The sequence below is a fragment of the Physeter macrocephalus genome, chromosome 10, assembly GCF_002837175.3.
Source record: "Physeter macrocephalus isolate SW-GA chromosome 10, ASM283717v5, whole genome shotgun sequence".
Lineage (NCBI taxonomy): Eukaryota > Metazoa > Chordata > Mammalia > Artiodactyla > Physeteridae > Physeter > Physeter macrocephalus.
Window position 1 is genome coordinate 27,420,721 of NC_041223.1, and position 18,103 is coordinate 27,438,823.

General features: G+C 38.0%; 1 protein-coding gene across 4 annotated transcripts in view; it reads left to right on the forward strand.

Annotated features, from left to right (window-relative positions):
- The window catches only part of MAP3K5 (mitogen-activated protein kinase kinase kinase 5), a 232,293-nt gene that overhangs the window by 149,703 nt on the left and 64,487 nt on the right, over positions 1–18,103 (forward strand). For all 4 annotated transcript variants that reach the window (XM_028494405.2, XM_024122625.3, XM_028494403.2 and 1 more), the window contains 4 exons: positions 5,198–5,305; positions 11,224–11,273; positions 13,589–13,684; positions 17,531–17,612. In XM_028494405.2, the coding sequence (XP_028350206.1) occupies positions 5,198–5,305; positions 11,224–11,273; positions 13,589–13,684; positions 17,531–17,612 (336 nt within the window). The remainder of the gene's footprint in view (positions 1–5,197; positions 5,306–11,223; positions 11,274–13,588; positions 13,685–17,530; positions 17,613–18,103) is intronic.

Below are 18,103 nucleotides of genomic sequence, written 5' to 3' on the forward strand. Positions count from 1 at the left end.
GGAATATTACTCAGCCATGAAAAGAAATGAAATTGAGTTATTTGTAGTGAGGTGGATGGACCTAGAGTCTGTCATACAGAGTGAAGTAAGTCAGAAAGAGAAAAACAAATACTGTATGCTAACACATATGTATGGAATCTAAGAAGAAAAAAAAAAAGGTCATGAAGAACCTAGGGGTAAGATGCAAACTGCATAGCACAGGGAGATCAGCTAGGTGGTTTGTGACCACCTAGAGGGGTGGGATAGGGAGGGTGGGAGAGAGGGAGACGCAAAAGGGAAGTAATATGGGAACATATGTATATGTATACCTGATTCACTTTGTTATAAAGCAGGAACTAACACACCATTGTAAAGCAATTATACTCCAATAAAGATGTTAAAAAAAAAGATTACAGACCAATATTGCTGAGTAATATAGATGTAAAAATCCTCAAAAAAATACTAGCAAACAGAATCCAACAACACATTAAAAGTATCATATACCATGATCAAGTGGGATTTAACCCAGGGATGCAAGAATTATTCAATATATGCAAATCAATCAATGTGATACAGCATATTAACAAACTGAAGAATAAAAACCATATGATCATCTCAATAGATGCAGAAAAAGCTTTTGACAAAATTCAACACCATTTTTTTTTATAAAGTAATTTATGTATTTATTTATGGCTGCACTGGATATTCGCTGCTGTGCGTGGGCTTTCTCTAGTTGCGGCGAACGAGGGCTACTCTTTGTTGCGGTGCGCAAGCTTCTCATTGCAGTGGCTTCTCTTGTTGCGGAGCACATGCTCTAGGCGTGCAGGCTTCAGTAATTGTGGCTCACAGGCTCTAGAGCACAGGCTGAGTAGTTATGGCACACAGGCTTAGTTGCTCCGCGACGTGGGATCTTCCCAGACCAGGGCTTGAACCCATGTCCCCCTGCATGGGCAGGCAGATTCTTAACCACTGCACCACCAAGGAAGTCACAACACCAATTTTTGATAAAAACTATCCAGAAAGTGGGCATAGAGGGAACCTACCTCAACATAATAAAAGCCATATATGACAAATCCACAGCAATCATCATTCTCAATGGTGAAAAACTGAAAGCATTTCTTCTAAGATCAGGAACAAGGCAAGGATGTCCACTCTCGCCACTGTTATTCAACATAGTTTTGGAAGTCCTAGCCATGGCAATCAGAGAAGAAAAGGAAATGAAAGGAATACAGATTGGAAAAGAAAAAGTAAAACAGTTACTCTTTGCAGATGACATGATAGTATATGTAGAGAATCCTAAAGATGCCACCAGAAAACCACTAGAGCTAATCAATGAACTTGGTAAAGTTGCAGGATACAAAATTAATGCACAGAAATCTCTTGCATTCCTATACACTAATGATGAAAACTCTGAAAGAGAAATTAAGGAAACACTCCCATGTACCATTGCAACAAAAAGGATAAAATACCTAGGAATAACCTACCTAAGGAGGTAATAGACCTGTACTCAGAAAGCTATAAGACACTGATGAAAGAAATCAAAGATGACACAAACAGATGGAGAGTCAAATTACCAATGGCATTTTTTACGGAGCTAGAACAAAAAATCTTAAAATTTGTATGGAGACACAAAAGACCCCGAATAGCCAAAGCAGTCTTGAGGGAAAAAAACGGAGCCAGAGGAATCAGACTCCCTGACTTCAGACTATAATACAAAGCTACAGTAATCGAGGCAGTATGGTATTGGCACAAAAACAAATATAAATCAATGGAACAAGATAGAAAGCCCAGAGATAAACCCATTCAGCTATGGTCAACTAATCTATGACAAAGTAGGCAAGGATATACAATGGAGAAAAGAGAATGTCTTCAATAAGTTGTTCTAGGAAAACTGGACAGCTACATGTAAAAGATTGAAATTAGAACACTCCCTAACACCGTACACAAAAATAAACTCAAAATCGATTAAAGACCTAAATGTAAGACCGGACACTATAAAACTCTTAGAGGAAAACATAGGACGAACGCTCTTTGACATAAATCACGGCAAGATCTTTTTTGACCCACCTCCTAGAGAAATTAAACTAAAAACGAAAATAAACAAATCAGACCTAATGAAACTTAAAAGGTTTTGCACAGCAAAGGATACTATAAACAAGACGAAAAGGCAACCCTCTGAATGGGAGAAATATTTGCAAATGAATCAATGGACAAAGGATTAATCTCCAAAATATATAAACAGCTCATGCAGCTCAATATTAAAAAACAAACAGCCCAATCAAAAAATGGGCAGAAGACCTAAATAGACATCTCTCCAAAGAAGACATACGGATGGCCAAGATGCAGATGAAAAGCTGCTCAGCGTCACTAATTATTAGAGAAATGCTAATCAAAACTACAGTGAGGTATCACCTCACACCAGTTAGATTGTGCATCATCAGAAAATCTATAAGCAACAAATGGGGCATATACCCAGAGAAAACCATAATTCAAAAAGACACGTGCACCCCAATGTTCATTGCAGCACTATTTACAATAGCCAGGTCATGGAAGCAACCTAAATGCCCATCGACAGACGAATGGATAAAGAAGATATGGTACATACATACAATGGAATATTACTCAGCCATAAAAAGGAACGAAATTGGGTCATTTGTAGAGACGTGGGTAAATCTAGAGACTGTCAAACAGAGTGAAGTCAGAAAGAGAAAAACAAATGTTGTGTATTAACGCATGTATGTGGAACCTAGAAAAATGATGCAGATGACCCGGTTTGCAGGGCAGAAATAGAGACACAGATGTAGAGAACAAACATGTGGACACCAAGAGGGGAAAGTGGGGTGCGGGGATGGTGGGGGTGGTGTGATGAATTGGGAGATTAGGATTGACATTTATACACTAATATGCATAAAAAGATAAGAACCTGCTGTATAAAAGTAAAATACAAAAAAAAAAAGGAAAATATTTAATTTAATTGTCTCCATTTATCTCACTACCATATCCATTCTCATGCTTCCAAGAAATAAGTGTGACCCTGGGCAAAAGAAAAGAGATGAAAGTTTCTTTGGGAAATGAAAGGTCCTATCATTTATTATTATTTGAGTTCAGGTTGATTTATTCTTTTTCCTGACCTCTCTTCTGTGTATATTTTCTTTCCTTCCTACATTGGAGACCATCAACCCATCACTTAATGTCAGGCAAGAAGAAGAAGAGGTGGTGCTTTCACAGATGCTATAAAAGCTTAGATATGTACCTCTACTTAATATCTGCTCTTTAGAGTTTACAGGCCTTGCTGTCTTCCTTCACACTTCAGAAGTTAGCCGTTAATTGAAATGTTAACCAATATAAGAGACTAGAAAATAAAAAGCAAGAATGTGTATACTCTCTAGCAAGTTGTACCTAGCTGATTTTGTCAAATTGCCTCCTTTTTTCTTGTCTTTTCTCAGGCTTTCTGTGACATCCACAACATATGCTACAAATTCTTCACATTTTGTCGTTTCAAGGCCAGTTCAAAGGGCTCAGTGAGCTTTAGAGAATAATAATTGCAACCAGTTTTTATTCCTTATCTCAAGATAAGAAACACATAGTTCAGATTTTATGTATTAGAAATATTTGAGACAATACCGCCATCATTTAAGAAGACAGGAGCTAATCTGTGCTGTGCTTTTCTAATGTTAGATAGCAGGCCACGTCATTAGGGAACAAGGTATGTTCTCATTGTCAGCGGAGTGACTTGGGTGCGATTTTGGGAAACCCACCTTTTATTCCCTATTATTCGTTTTAATTTCATAAACAATGGGATACTCAGATTTGAGAGCACCATTTCTGCCAAATTCAGATTGAATATTAATGATTTTCATTGTTATTAATTGGTGCCACTTAGCTGTCTGTTGGTGGGAATTTGGACCTTGATTCACACGATATGTTTCTGAATCAGACTGTGTTCCCCAGTGGGCTCTTACTGTGTGTTTATTTTGATAAATGCCATCTTATTTTCATAGCTAGAGCCTGACCAAGAATTCTTTATGCCCTTAAAGTTTTTTATGCTCGAGTAAAGAAAATTTTGTCTTTCTAATCCCCTTTCTCTAGTTCTCTGTACCTTAACTTAAAGAAAAAGAAGTATTCCAGTTTCTCTGAGTGTTAAGTATTTTCTTTTCTTTCCAGGTATTTCTACTTAAGACTGCACAGAAATTTTGAGCTAGATAGGTGCCTTTAAGTGTCTGTACAAATAGGTAATATCTGTAGCACCTTTGAAATCAGGGCACGTGTGGCATTTTAATGTTATTTGCTCCTAATATGAGATATTAGCAATAATATAATACATCATCCAGTCCTTTGATGGAGATTCTCATCTCACTTGTCGTATATCCCTCATATATCTCCAAAACAGGAGCAAGTTTTATATCTCTCTTTCCCTCACAAAGTTAAATAAATCATTATTAAAGATACCGGTCTTATCTTGAAGGCAGTGCAAAAACATTTTATTATTTCATACAACTACGTTCATTTCTTTGGTTTATATATAAAACTCTTTCAATAATAATCAAAATCATTTCTCAATCCCTTTATAAGGGTATGAAAACCATACTACTAGATCTTTATGATAAGGTGTGGCCGCAGAAAATCAAAAATAAGTATGTGACACTCTATATATGGAATCTTTTCTGTGCGCAGAATTATTTGTTTTACACATTTCTGCCTTTCTTTGACACATTTATATTTATAGAAATAGATTATGGGAAAAGAATATGAAAAAGAATAGATATGTATCTATGTGTAACTGAATCACTTTGCTGTACACCTGAAACATTGTAAATCAACTATAAAAAAATAAAAAATTTTTAAAAACTAAAATAAAAGATTCTGTATTGATTATAAGATAAAACAAAAGTTTGTGAATATATATATATATATATATATATATATAGCTCAATAATAGATTCCCTGGGGATAGCAAACCAACATATGGATTTCAAACATTTATTTCTAATTTCTTTAGCAATGAAAAGTGATGCATTATTGGAATTTATAATAATTGTTTAATACCATAAAATGCTCAAAGGACTCATAGGGGTAGCAACAATCAGAAGTTAGAATGGTTTTACTCCAGCGTTGGACTCAGCCTCATCCGTTAATCTCCTGTGTCAGTGCAGTGTTGTTGTAACAGCTCTAAATGGCTTAAATCTTAAGTCACTAATATTAGCCTTATATTTTCAAGGTATTAATATTAGAACCAACCAAAATCTATCAACCTTCGTATTTGTCTATCAACAATGAAGTGGAGGAAAAGACAATATCTATCTGGCACGTACTTCCTGATGACAAGGTAAATTGTGCAATTATTAAGACGAGCATTCGTAGCGAAGGACTTTAGACCCTTCGGGCATTTATATATTCCAGCAAATATCTGCATTAGTTAAGAAGAAATAGTTTCCTGTGTATTTATCTTGGCATAAATACATTCTGTAATATAAAAACTGTTAAATTTTGATTATGGATTTCACTCACTTAATAAAATATAATTCAACTGTTTGGATTTTTATTACAGGTGGCATAGCCCTCCAAAGGGCACCCAAAATGGGATTGTTTCTGTTTTGCAAATTCATGCTATAAATTAAATTATGTGCCAAAGACCTGATACTTAAAATATATGATTTAAAAGATGCATATCTTCATTCTAGGAAGCCTGTCAGAATAACGCTCTTGCTAGTCTTACACTGGTATGATTAGAGTTATCATTGCATCTCGCCGGTTGGTTATCAGAGTAGCTGCTACATTTCAGATTAGCCACTGACGTATGTGCTGGGTATAACATGAGGTGGGCTGTGCTGCCACTGGTTTTCAAAGGAATCTTAAATGCTCTCATTTCCACTCATAACCATCATTTGGATAATCCTTACATTTCTATATTTCATCAGTTTTAATGCATGTACAAATCTTCCTACTATTTTTAAAAAATAGAAACTTTTCAAGAGCTGATTCCAGTCCATAGGATAAACCACAGAAATGAGGAGTCTTGTGGCAAAGTAGTTCTGTGGGGTTTTTTGTAACTACTTTGTAAAATACCCTTGTCATTTTCCTGAAACATCATCCGTGCACTCAGCAAATCTTTATGGAGCACTTAGTCTGTGACAGGCACTACCAAGCTCTGTGTTAAGCACGAGGGAAACAGTGTATACAAAATAGGCCAGATTCCTGCCCCGGAGTTTACCTTTTACTCAGGGAGCCAGAAGATAAACAAATAAATCAAAGATATAGGCATACTAAATGGTGAAAAGCGGGAAATAAAGCAGAAAAGGGAATTAGGAAGTCTATTTGATGGTATGGGGTTGCAGTTTTTTTAAATGTCAATGTCCGTTTTTTGAAATGTCTTGGGCTCAAATCCCTTGGGCAACATGGCATCTCCAAGCTGCGGTGTTCTCATCTGTGGAATGGAATAATAATAATAATATCCACCTCAAAAGTTGTGAAAATTAATCAAAATAATGTAGGTAGAGTATATTGCACAGAGCCTGGCATATAATAAATGCTGAGCGTATTTTAACAACAGTAACAGCAACAGTAATAAAATTGCGGCAGTACGCAAACCCTGACATTGAAAGCCCAGAATTTAACCCTGCTCTTCTCCTTAGATGACATGGCAGCAATCATTTGGGAGGTTGTTCGTGTTATATTAGGGAACTGTGATATTGCAATTTATAGTAAGAAATATATATTTGATCTTAGTCCCTGTTTCTGCCACAGAGTTCCTAAAACCCTTGAATTTCCTAGGTGCTGAGAGCCACAGAGGTGTCTTTTGTTATGTTAATGAGGTGATGTTTGGAAAACACCTAAGGGTGGGGTCTGGTTGCCAGGGGAACCAACCAAGTGATTAGAGGATTGGAACTTTCATCCCCACACCCCTGACCTCCAGGGAGGGGACAGCAGATCTGGTAAATTAATTGAACCAAAGGAGGGGGTCCTTGGAACCTCCAGTCTCTACTCCACTTGGAGTCATGCCATCATGACGAAATTGATAATGACTAATATAACTATCTATATGCATCTCATTAACCTTGTTTTAAAGTACACAGTGTCTTATTTACATTATTTTAAATTATATGCATACATATTCTCATAAGCAGAAGTAGAGTAGCCATCCACTTGAAACTACAAAACCAAGAGAGGTTAGAGACATGAACGTTGTTTATCTGGGAGAGATTTTCAGAAGCTTGATTGAGAAGAGCAAGGTTGTCCAAGGACACTTGGAAACAGAATGGGGCTAAAGGAATTAGCAATTAGCCAGGCCCTGAGAGTGAGTGGAGAGCCAGAAGTTATTTGGAAGACAGAAAAAGAAGAGAAAGTGAGCCAGAAATTTTTGGAAAAAGAGTACTATTTCCAGTTGTCATTATTTTCTTTTTCTGGAGGTTCTATGTTCAATACAGTTAGCCTTGTTTTGATTCTCTTATGTTTTCTGACAATTGTAGAGACAATTTTTATATTATGCTAAGAAGTATATTAGGATATAAATTAGTACATTAAGAAGATTTATAGATTTAGGCGGTGAATTGTCCTGCTTCCATTTTTACCATCTTTTGATCAAGAAATATTACATTTGCATTGTCCCCACTGCCTATTACCTTTAGTGCTAAAAATAGTCCTTGTTCAAAAATGTAAGCTTTCTTAAATCAATCTGTTTCCATTTAAAATTTTTGTCAGTTTCTTTGCAAACCCTAGTTCTATCCATAGTGTGTTCATTACCACTGCCATTTTCTCTGTTTTTTAAAATAGAAGTGATATAACTGGAATGAGGACAAGCAATGAAGATAACTTTGTTATTATTTTATTAGTTTAAAGCAACTGTAATGGCTATAATTAAATAACAGATAAGCAATAGGTTTAATAGGTCTTACTGTTAAACAGGAAGTGGATTTTTTGGTCATAGAATGCTTAATTTTTTTCCTCTGAAAGTGGAACAACAGAGTGTTGCTTTTCATTTATCATATTTATTTCTTTACTCCCTCTCTCAGTATTTTCATTCTAAAATGTGGGATGAACAGTTATACAAGCTAGTATATACTTTATATTGCAATTTTCAAAACTTTAAGGTCATTATACCAAGTCCCAAGAGTTCAGGGAGTCTTCAAGAGTTACTCTATGGTCAGGGGCAAATTAATTGAAATCCCAGTCTTTAACGGCTCTGCCTGGTTGCTGCTTAAAGTAAGTTGGGATGAACAGTTATACAAGCTAGTATATACTTTATATTGCAATTTTCAAAACTTTAAGGTCATTATACCAAGTCCCAAGAGTTCAGGGAGTCTTCAAGAGTTACTCTATGGTCAGGGGCAAATTAATTGAAATCCCAGTCTTTAACGGCTCTGCCTGGTTGCTGCTTAAAGTTGGTTCTTGAAGAGAGTCTGCATGAATACATGAAAGAAAAACCTAGAATGAGGAAGAGAGAAGTTATTTGCAAGATATTTTAAATCGTTGTTATTTAGAATTCGCCTCCTTTGAGGTTTGAAGCTAAGCACTCCTGGCCTATCTGGTGGCTTCTCAGGCCAAGCTAGCAGGGTCCCAGTGGAGGACTTAGTGTTGACTCCCCTCCCTCACTCCAGCTCCAACCAGTGGCCACTCAGAGAAGACCCAGGAAATTTCTTAGGGAAATATATCAATCCCAGATTCTAGATTTTGATGATATGATGCTGTCATCCATCAAGGAAGTTTTTAACTACAAAATTCCCAACTAAAAGTGGCTTAAGTAATAAGGAAACATTGTCCCATATTACAGGAACTTCTGAGGTAGATCATTCTGGGGGTAATGTCAGTGGCTTAACAGTGTCAGAATTCTGGTTGGCTTCTCTATGTGCTCTTGTTTTTTCTCTTGTGGTCTTAAATAGCAACTCCAAGCATCACTTCATATGGACAGCATCCAAAGAAGGTTAGGGCCTTTCCCCTGGACCAAAAGTTACATCACATGTCCATGCCTAAGGCAATCACCAGCAAGGGAAATGGGCTTACCATGGCCGATTTAGGGAATCAATTTCACTGTCCCTAAACCTTGCCCCCTGAACCTGAACAAAATTCATTTTTTTCTTAGCAAAGAAGGAAGGGAATGGCTGTCGCCTGGGGAGCCAGCAGTGTCTGCCACAGGAATTCCTGCCGTCTTAGCTCAGTATTAACGCCTTGTCTTCATTCTTGCCCTAGCTGGGGCATAGGATCTGAGGCTAACCAGTTTCAAGAAAATGGTGCTTGTGCTGACTGGATTAGGTTGAGTGTGGGTTTGGGGCTTGCTGGGGTTAATTATCACTCCAGTTCTGCCTCTGCTCTGCCCTTTTCCCCTGATTCCCACCCGGACCCAGAAGACTTTTACCTTACCTGTTGGCTTTTATAGCTCACCAGCGCCTCTCTGTGGTGAGAGGCAAGGGAGGCGAGGAGAGAGGACTCCTCATCCCAGATCACTCCATCTCAGGCCCTGGGCTTTTTTTGCACCACTGAAATGGAACATTTCCTGGCAGCACTCACAACCTTCCAGGAACCTAAAATTCTGAAAATGCTCTACTTCTTTGCTACAAAACCAGCCCAGTCAATCTGGGAAATATCTCCTCGGCTGTTCCCAGAACAGGGCTGATGGAGGATAGATTTTACCAGGGCCGTCTTGCAGGTGTTTGTCAGTTGCTGTGTTCCGTCGCAGGTTTATACACTGCCCTGCTGGCTCCGCACTCAACCCCACCTCCTGATCCTGGGGATGGCCTTAGAAAGCAGGTCAGTGGCAGGCTCTGAGGATAAGGCGGCATTGTGTGCAAGGAGTGTGCAGGTAACAGCTGCAGCTCTTGGGTCACATATTTTTAGAAGGTCACCTGAGGCCGACAGGATTTAGAAGCAACTTTCCAAATTACCAGCTGAAGCTGCAGGCTGCTATTTTAATTTAAGTCCCTCTGTACTCCCCTTAAGAAAGCCGCATTCCATGAGTATCTTTCTGTGGTCTCCGCCCTCTCTGGGCCTCGTGCATAGCAACATTTGCTCTGTGTTAATTCAGGTCACATCCCCATGACCTGACTGATGTGCACTGAAAGTAGTTTTTTAGTAAATCTACTTCGGATTTGAGAGGATCTATTTTTAAGTTGCATGGTCCTAGCAAAGAACTAGGTGCTGTGGATATAAATTGTGGCTTTTTGAGTTGCTTTGGCCAAAAGGAGAGTTCTGGGCCATCTCAGAGCCATGGGCTTCATTACCCATTTCACTAGCCCAGCCAAGACCTCAGCCTCTGGCAGTATTTTAAGTGGGTGGATAAGAGCTTGTTTCCCTGGTTGTTTTACATTTACAGAATTGAACTGCAATCAGAATTGACTACAATACAGTATTTGAACTGCAATCAGAATTGACTACAAAACAGTACAATGCAGAATTGACTACAATACATGTATCAACTCCTTTATTTCCATAAAAATATTTGTTATTAATTCTATTCAGTATATTGTTGTCACAAATATTTTTATAGGGAATGCCATCTAGCTTGTCATTTATTTAATTTAGATACATATGAATTTAATACTAATTTTAACTCAGATTTAGTAATAAACTCAAGAAATAAATTCCCACATTTTTTTTTCATCTTGGCCCTGTAAATCATCCATGTTTATCGTATGATAATTAAATGTCTTATGTTTAAACTTTATTAGCATATTGACTTTTGCATAAATTAGGTAACAACACAAGGTAGCAACGATGGACACTGTATACACGTGTCTACACACATACATACTTGCTGAACTATTTTCTGAAGAAATAGAACCACCATTTTAGTTAGAAAATGTAACTAAAGACAATTCAGAAGTAATTATCTTTAAACCTTGGAGAGATTTTATTCAAATTAATGTTTTTCTTTCTCAGAAAAGAAATATCGCTCGACTATAATAATTGAATTACCTTGATCACTGGGTTTTTTACTTGAAAATTGCAGGCTCTACAGTTATTATGTTAATCTGCTAAAAATCAAGTTTTAGAATTTAATGAGACTAATTCTCCTAGGTTCTCTTGGAAGCTGTTTTATAGAAGTACAGAAATTATTAAGTAGACTAAATATCACCCTTGTGGCTTGAGAATGAACTGTAGTTTCCATCCAGATAGTTTGTCCGTGAAGAATTATGTACTAGGAAAAATGACTCTGTGTATATTTTTTAAAAGTAATAAAACAAAATTACTGTTATGTTATTTTCATTTGGATGTCTCAACCTTTGTTGCTGTTGTTCTTCCTTTGTGTTCTAGAAAGGTATACATGAGTGGAATTTTAGTGCTTCTTCTGTCAGGGGAGTGAGGTAAGTTTCCTTGGTGCATTTCGTTTACTTAGAAGACATTTTTCTAGAGTGTGAATGTCTTGGATAGGACTTGTAGTCATGATTTAAAAAGGCAAAGAACTTCAAGAATCCTTCTGTTGATGAAAATGCTTAGCCTTCTTCAGACTCACTATCTCCATTACAAAAAGATTTGCAACAAAACCTTCACTGTTTGAACTGACTCTGCACTTGTCACCGACTTAAAATGTGGTGACAGAGAGATAAATGTGAACTGTGGACCAGAGTCAAGGTGAGGATAAAAGTGAGCTGTGTGGGGTCCTCTCTGGCTGGGTTTATGTTAGAGGATGGTCTTTCTGGTCTTTTGGTATCCCAGGAACTAATCTCTCCTTAGATGTATTGAACACATACATACCATCTGCCAGATTGTGTCCTGTAGCTAACATCAATATGGTGAGATTATGGGAATTCATTTTTCTACGACTTTTCCTGAGGTCACCGTTAATGAAGTGTTCTTGAGGTTACAGTGACTCCCTTCAGTTCTGACATTGCCATCATAATGCCAGTTCCTGGGGTTTAGAAATGAGATTTATTTCAGAATCAAGAGCCACTGGTTAAATGTTTACATACTGTTCTACAGAAGTTTATGAGACACCAACTCTTGCAAATTTCAAACCAAATTAGTTGTGTTTACTACTGTGTGCCCCATATAAACAGAAATGGGAAAAATCAGATTTCTGCGTGCCAGTTATACAATACTCTGTTGCTTTTGGCATAATAGTAATTGGTTTTGTTGGAGCATATGAACTGGCAGAGTCGTCTGGGTCACTGATAATTGGAGTTTGCCTGGTAAAAACACCTGTTACCTCATGAATGATGTGAACAGAAACAGGCCAGACTGACTCATTATATATCTTTCCAATCCATGCCTTCTCAAATAAAGCATTACTCTCTTAATATTTAATTTTTAAGACCAGTCATTAGCAAGACACTCATTACTGATTGCTGCCTTTTTAAGCCATCCATCTAGGAAAGTATGGTAAATATAAATTTCACTTTATCAGCATTGAATGATTATATGCAGCTACTGTTGGTTTATATGTTGAGAAACTTGAGTTCCAGTGTGTGACTTCAAAGAGAGCTAACTTTTCTTGATTTCCTCCTCTATAAATAGAAGACAAACTATAGAAGAAAATCCAGCTGTCAGCAGTTTGTCTTGCATCAGCTTAGGACTTGCTCAGCTCAGTCAATGGGCATTTATTGAGCACCAGCTATCTGTCAAATGTTGAGTCCTGTTCTGCTAAGGATACACAAACGACTAAGACATGAACTCTGCTCTTGAAGCACTCACAGCCCAGCAGGGCAACACACATTTTACAACTAATGATAGTACAGTGTGAGATTAACAGACGTATGTTCAAAGACCAGAGGGGCAAGAGGAAGTCTTTCTGTTTCAGGTAGAAGTAGTGAAGGGAGAGAGGGTAAGGTCTAAGGTGGGCCTTAAATGGTGAATAGAATTTCTTTAAAAAGTCAAAAATGATGTGCATTCCAAATGGAAGGAATGGCAGATGCAGAAGCATAAAATAGGGATTGGAGAACTACAGCCCACAGGCCAAATATGGCCCGCTGCCTGTTTTTGTAAATAAAGTTTTATTGGAACTCAGCCATGTTCATTCATTTATGTATTGCCTAAGGCTGTTCCAACAGCAAAACTGAGTAGTGTGGCCTACAAAGCTTGATATATTTACTCTGGCCTGTTACAGAAAATAGTTGCCAACCCTTGGCATAAAAGAGCATGGCCTGACTGGTAAACTCAAAATTGTTTCAATTTCTGTAAAGTAAACGACTTGCTGAGTCCAAACCAAGTGCTGTTTCATATTTCTTCACTCCTTTATAATCTCTACAATAATGAGGTGCTTTACCTGCCTCCACACATTGCCTTCCTAGCTTCGGAAGCATTTTATTGTTCGACACATCTTACGGAACCAGAATCACCAATGTCAGTAAGCCAGTTGATATTTACGCTTTTCTTTCAAGCACACAGTTTAGTGCTACAGCAGGCAAGACCCCTTCCCCATGCTAAGTTGTAGGACACATGGCTTGTGTGCCTACAACACCCCAGAGCACATTATCTGCAGATACAAGCAGGAGGACAATGCTCAGAATATTAAATAATTTTAGTGTTGTGGTACAGGGAATGTCACTTTTTAAAGTGCTATTTATAACATTTTGGTATAAACAACACTGATATCATAATTGGGACAGAATATAAAAAGTATTTTTCATTACAGTACATGGAAGTATTGAGATTACTGTGAATAATTCTTTGTTTGTTTCAGTATTTCTAAATTTGAAGAACGATGCTGTTTTCTTTATGTGCTTCACAATTCTGATGATTTCCAAATCTATTTCTGTACAGAACTTCATTGTAAAAAGTACGTATTAGTCACTGTTTATGTGTGAAAAAGACTGTTCTTACCTGATCATTATTTTTAATTAATGAAGGAACACGTAGCTCCTGTAAAGAATTCATGGCCATGTGCTTATATAAATATTTCATTTGCACTTATATCTTATAATTATATGGCATGTTTAACTGGGAATTTGGGGAACTTTCTTTAATAAATGAACCTTTTTCTTAGTCGTAATTTTTTTTTCCTTAGACAAAACATTAACCAAATTTACCAGTTAATTGCCAAGTATTACTCGTTTTTAAAGTGCTCATGTATTATGTGATTACCAAAATTTTCATTCTTGAATTCTTTTGAATAATCTCACCATCGTCTGCAACAGTGGCTCCTAGCTCTGGTTCATATTAGAATCAACTGGTGGGCTCTAGAAAGTGCCTGAGCCCGACCCTCGACGAATTATATTGGATTTTTAGGTGGAGGAACAACTTGAGCTAAGAGCCAGTGATGTAATCTACCCCAATAAAAGATAATCCAAAAATCCATGGACTGCATTGTATGTTTGGGTTAACCTCCCTGGGTATATTTGTCTTGGACTAATAACTAAGTACTTCCTGGTCCCTTAGAACACAGTGACTAATTGTGGTGACCTATAGAAGTGCGTGACAATTTAGATACCAAAGTGCAGGTAAAAGCCAGCTTGGATTTCAGATTTTGCTGGGGGTTGTTCTTTCAAATAATCACTATTTGACCCCATTATAAATTATTGATATGCCAGCTACAATATACAGTCAGTCATTTTTATCTTGGTACCAAAAATATGTATGTTTAATTTAAGATTCTTAGCTCAAGTTTTATCTTTATTATTGTAAAATGTGTAGTAAAAAGACTTGGAAATAAGAAAGAATTCCTAGCACATGTATGGTCGACTTTTCTACTTATGCTTGAATTCTCTAGGCTATTCATTTGTTTCAGTGATAATTATAGCTAAGATTTATGGAGTACTGACCTCAGACCTCATATCTATTTTAATCTTCAAATAAACTTTATTAGGTAGGTAATATTAATATTTTTGTTGAAAAGAGTAAAAAAAAAAAAAAATAGAGTCTTGGAGAGTTTAACTAGCCTATAATCATATATAGCCAAAAAGAAAAAACCTGGGATTTGAACCAGGCACATGTTACTCCAGAATCCAAGCATCTAAAAATTACACTGTACTCCCATCCCACTAGAAGTGTTATATTCTACTTAGAGAAGTTGGTGTTGAAAATTTTTGTGTGAGTAGCTGATGGAAGTCTTTACCCCAAGTCTTAAAGTCTATCTTTAAACCTAGAATTTGTTTAGGTCTTTCATGTTCTTCCTTTTGGTTGAACTTGCTTTTGTCTATAACTCATCAGGATATGTAATCTTCATCAGAGCATACCATCATTCTGATCAGGTTTGGGATTTTCTTTTCTTGTCTTTAACCTCCAAAGAATGTATATATAGAGAATGGAAGAGTGGGGAACTAGGCATCACACGCAGACTCCATAGAGAGGCTTCCAACTCCATAATGGACTTTGTCTATTTTGTTCATTGTCATACTCCCAAAGGCCAGAACAGTTTTTTATCCTAGTGGAAACTTGATGAGTATTTGTTGGATGGATGGATGGATGGATGGATGATAAGAGGTACTGTATAAGAAAAGGTTTTTTCCTTCCTGTGTAGGAAAAAAAACAGTTCTTCCCTACCGTGTTTCTTTCCTTTGTGTCTCCTTTATTCCTCACACAAAACACTTCATTTCTGACATTTCTGGTCCCCAGATGTGTGGAGGTTTTACCCCGCAACAAGCAATTCTCTGTGACACCTACAATTGAACTCAGTCTACCTGGAGACAGAGTGAGATCTCACAGGTTAAAGGCTCAGTCCCATAAGACCGTTTCTTCCCCTGACTTCAGATGCCAGTCACAATCCCAGATTATCACCTGTGCTTTAGATATACCAGCTATAGATCAGAGGTTCCAACGACCCCCTTCTTGGGTTCGATTAATTTGCTAGAGAGGCTCACAGAACTCAGGGAAACACTTACTTACATCTACCAGTTTATTAAAGGACATGATACAGATGAACAGCCAGATGAAGAGATGTGTAAGGTGAGGTCTGGGAGGGTCCCCAGTGCAGGAGCTTCTGTCCCTGTGGAGTTGGGGTGCATCACCCTCCCTATATGGGTATGTCCACCAACCCAGAAGCTCTCTGAACCCCCTACTATGGGGATTTTATGGAGGCTTCCTCATGTAGAAATTGTTGTTCATGTAGGCATGAACAATGATTAACTCCATTTCCAGCCCCTCTACCCCCTCTGGAGGAAGGTAGCTGAAAATTCCAAGCTTCTAGTCGTGGCTTGGTCTTTCTTTTGACCAGCCCCCATCCAGGCGTCCACCCAGAGTCGCTTCATTAGAACAAAAGATGCTCCTGGTTCTCTATCACTTAGGAATTTACAAAGGTTTTAGGAGCCCTGTGTTAGAGATGGGGTCTTAGACAAATATTAGAACACAAGAGATGCTCCTGGTGCTCTTATCACTTACAAGGGCTTTAGGAGTTCTGTGCCAGAACCTGGGGGCAGAGACCAATATTTATGTTCTATTATCTCATAGGTACAGAGGTAGCATAACGGTTCTGAGTTGTGTTAGGGAAACTCGTCTTATCACATGGTAACCCGCTCTTCCCTTGGGCTGGCAGTACACAGCATCACCTGCCTGTGAGATCATCAGCCCCTGTTCACGGTGCCTTCCTTACTCCATGTCTGGGCTAGAAACCATTAGCATCCCTTCTGAATGGATAGACAAAGCTAGCGTTGCAGAGGGAAGATGTTTCTTACCGTCATTTTGGGGGGGAGCTCTGAAATGACCTCTAGGAAGAAAAAAAAAAAAAAAAAGGAACTTTACAAGAATAGTTTGAAGAAAATGTTTTTGTCACCAACAGAAAGGTTTCCTTACTCCATGTCTGGGCTAGAAACCATTAGCATCCCTTCTGAATGGATAGACAAAGCTAGCGTTGCAGAGGGAAGATGTTTCTTACCGTCATTTTGGGGGGGAGCTCTGAAATGACCTCTAGGAAGAAAAAAAAAAAAAAAGGAACTTTACAAGAATAGTTCCTGAAGAAAATGTTTGTCACCAACAGAAAGGTGGCTTCTGTCACAAACATATAAGCTAGCCGTTCTGATTCCATCAGTATTTTGCAGACTGTATATGTGGGACCCCACATGTGTGACACTGAGGTGCTCAGGCAGAAGATTCAGTAACTGAGATCAAATGTAGCGGCCAACACTGTGTCACAGAGTCAGCTCAGAATTTAGAGACACTATTCCAGAATCTGGGTATTTTTGTTATGTCCCATTAAAAACAGTAATATTAACAGCAGCAAAACAATAATAGCTAATATTTAATGAGTGCCCTGTGCTGAGCACTTTACAAGTATTACCTCAAGTCATCTTCACAACAACCTATAAGACAGATACTCACATTCCCCATTTATAATTAAACAATGAGGCTCAGAGAGGTGGAGAAACTTGCCCAAATCATGCAAATACTAGCAACCTTGGTATGATATTAAAGTCCACATTCTTAACATTTCTATGACCTTGTCTAGCTTACTGTTCTAATTCTATAACATATCATGTTACTATTACTTGAAGTGAGGCATGAGGTCAGAAATTTCTGGCAAATCCTACCAAAAATAGGAAAAATCGTATTTTTCGCACTGATGCTGATATTTTGTTGATTGCCTGACTCTTCTAGGTCCCATTTTGTTTGCTCTGAAGTCACTTTGAAACGTGCTTGCTTATATTTAATATCTTATGTATTATGAATGACCACATACCAATTTTCATTGCAGGTTTTTTGAAATGGTGAACACCATTACCGAAGAGAAGGGGAGAAACACAGAGGAAGGAGATTGTGAAGGTGACTCCCTGGAGGTAATGACTTTGGTTTCTGAGTTCATTTTACTAAATTTCTCTGTGGCTAATTTTTTAGAATGAACTATTTAAAGCTTTACTGAAGGAAAGGGGTGTGTGTGTGTGTGTGTGTGTGTGTGTGTGCGCGTGTGTGTGCGCGCGCGCGCGCGAGCGCTTCGTGAATAGTGACAAAGGGTAGAGAGCTCAGCCAGAGTCTGTAAGCTTTCCCTTAATGTGTAAAAGCAGCTTCTAGAATTCCTTTGGTTAAAAAGGGCTGAAAAGCAGACATTGGAGAACTCTTAGTCAGGAATACTGAGCTTTTGTATCTTACTCAGATAGTGAGTAACTATGCTTTATCTTTGAGGGTGTTGAAAGGCCTCAATGCAAGAGTCACAGCGCCCTTACACATTTTTTATTCTCCTCTGAGTTATGTTGCAATTCAGACAAGCAAAATTCAGTGAAGGGGCTTCGCTGGTGGCGCAGTGGTTGAGAGCCCGCCTGCCGATGCAGGG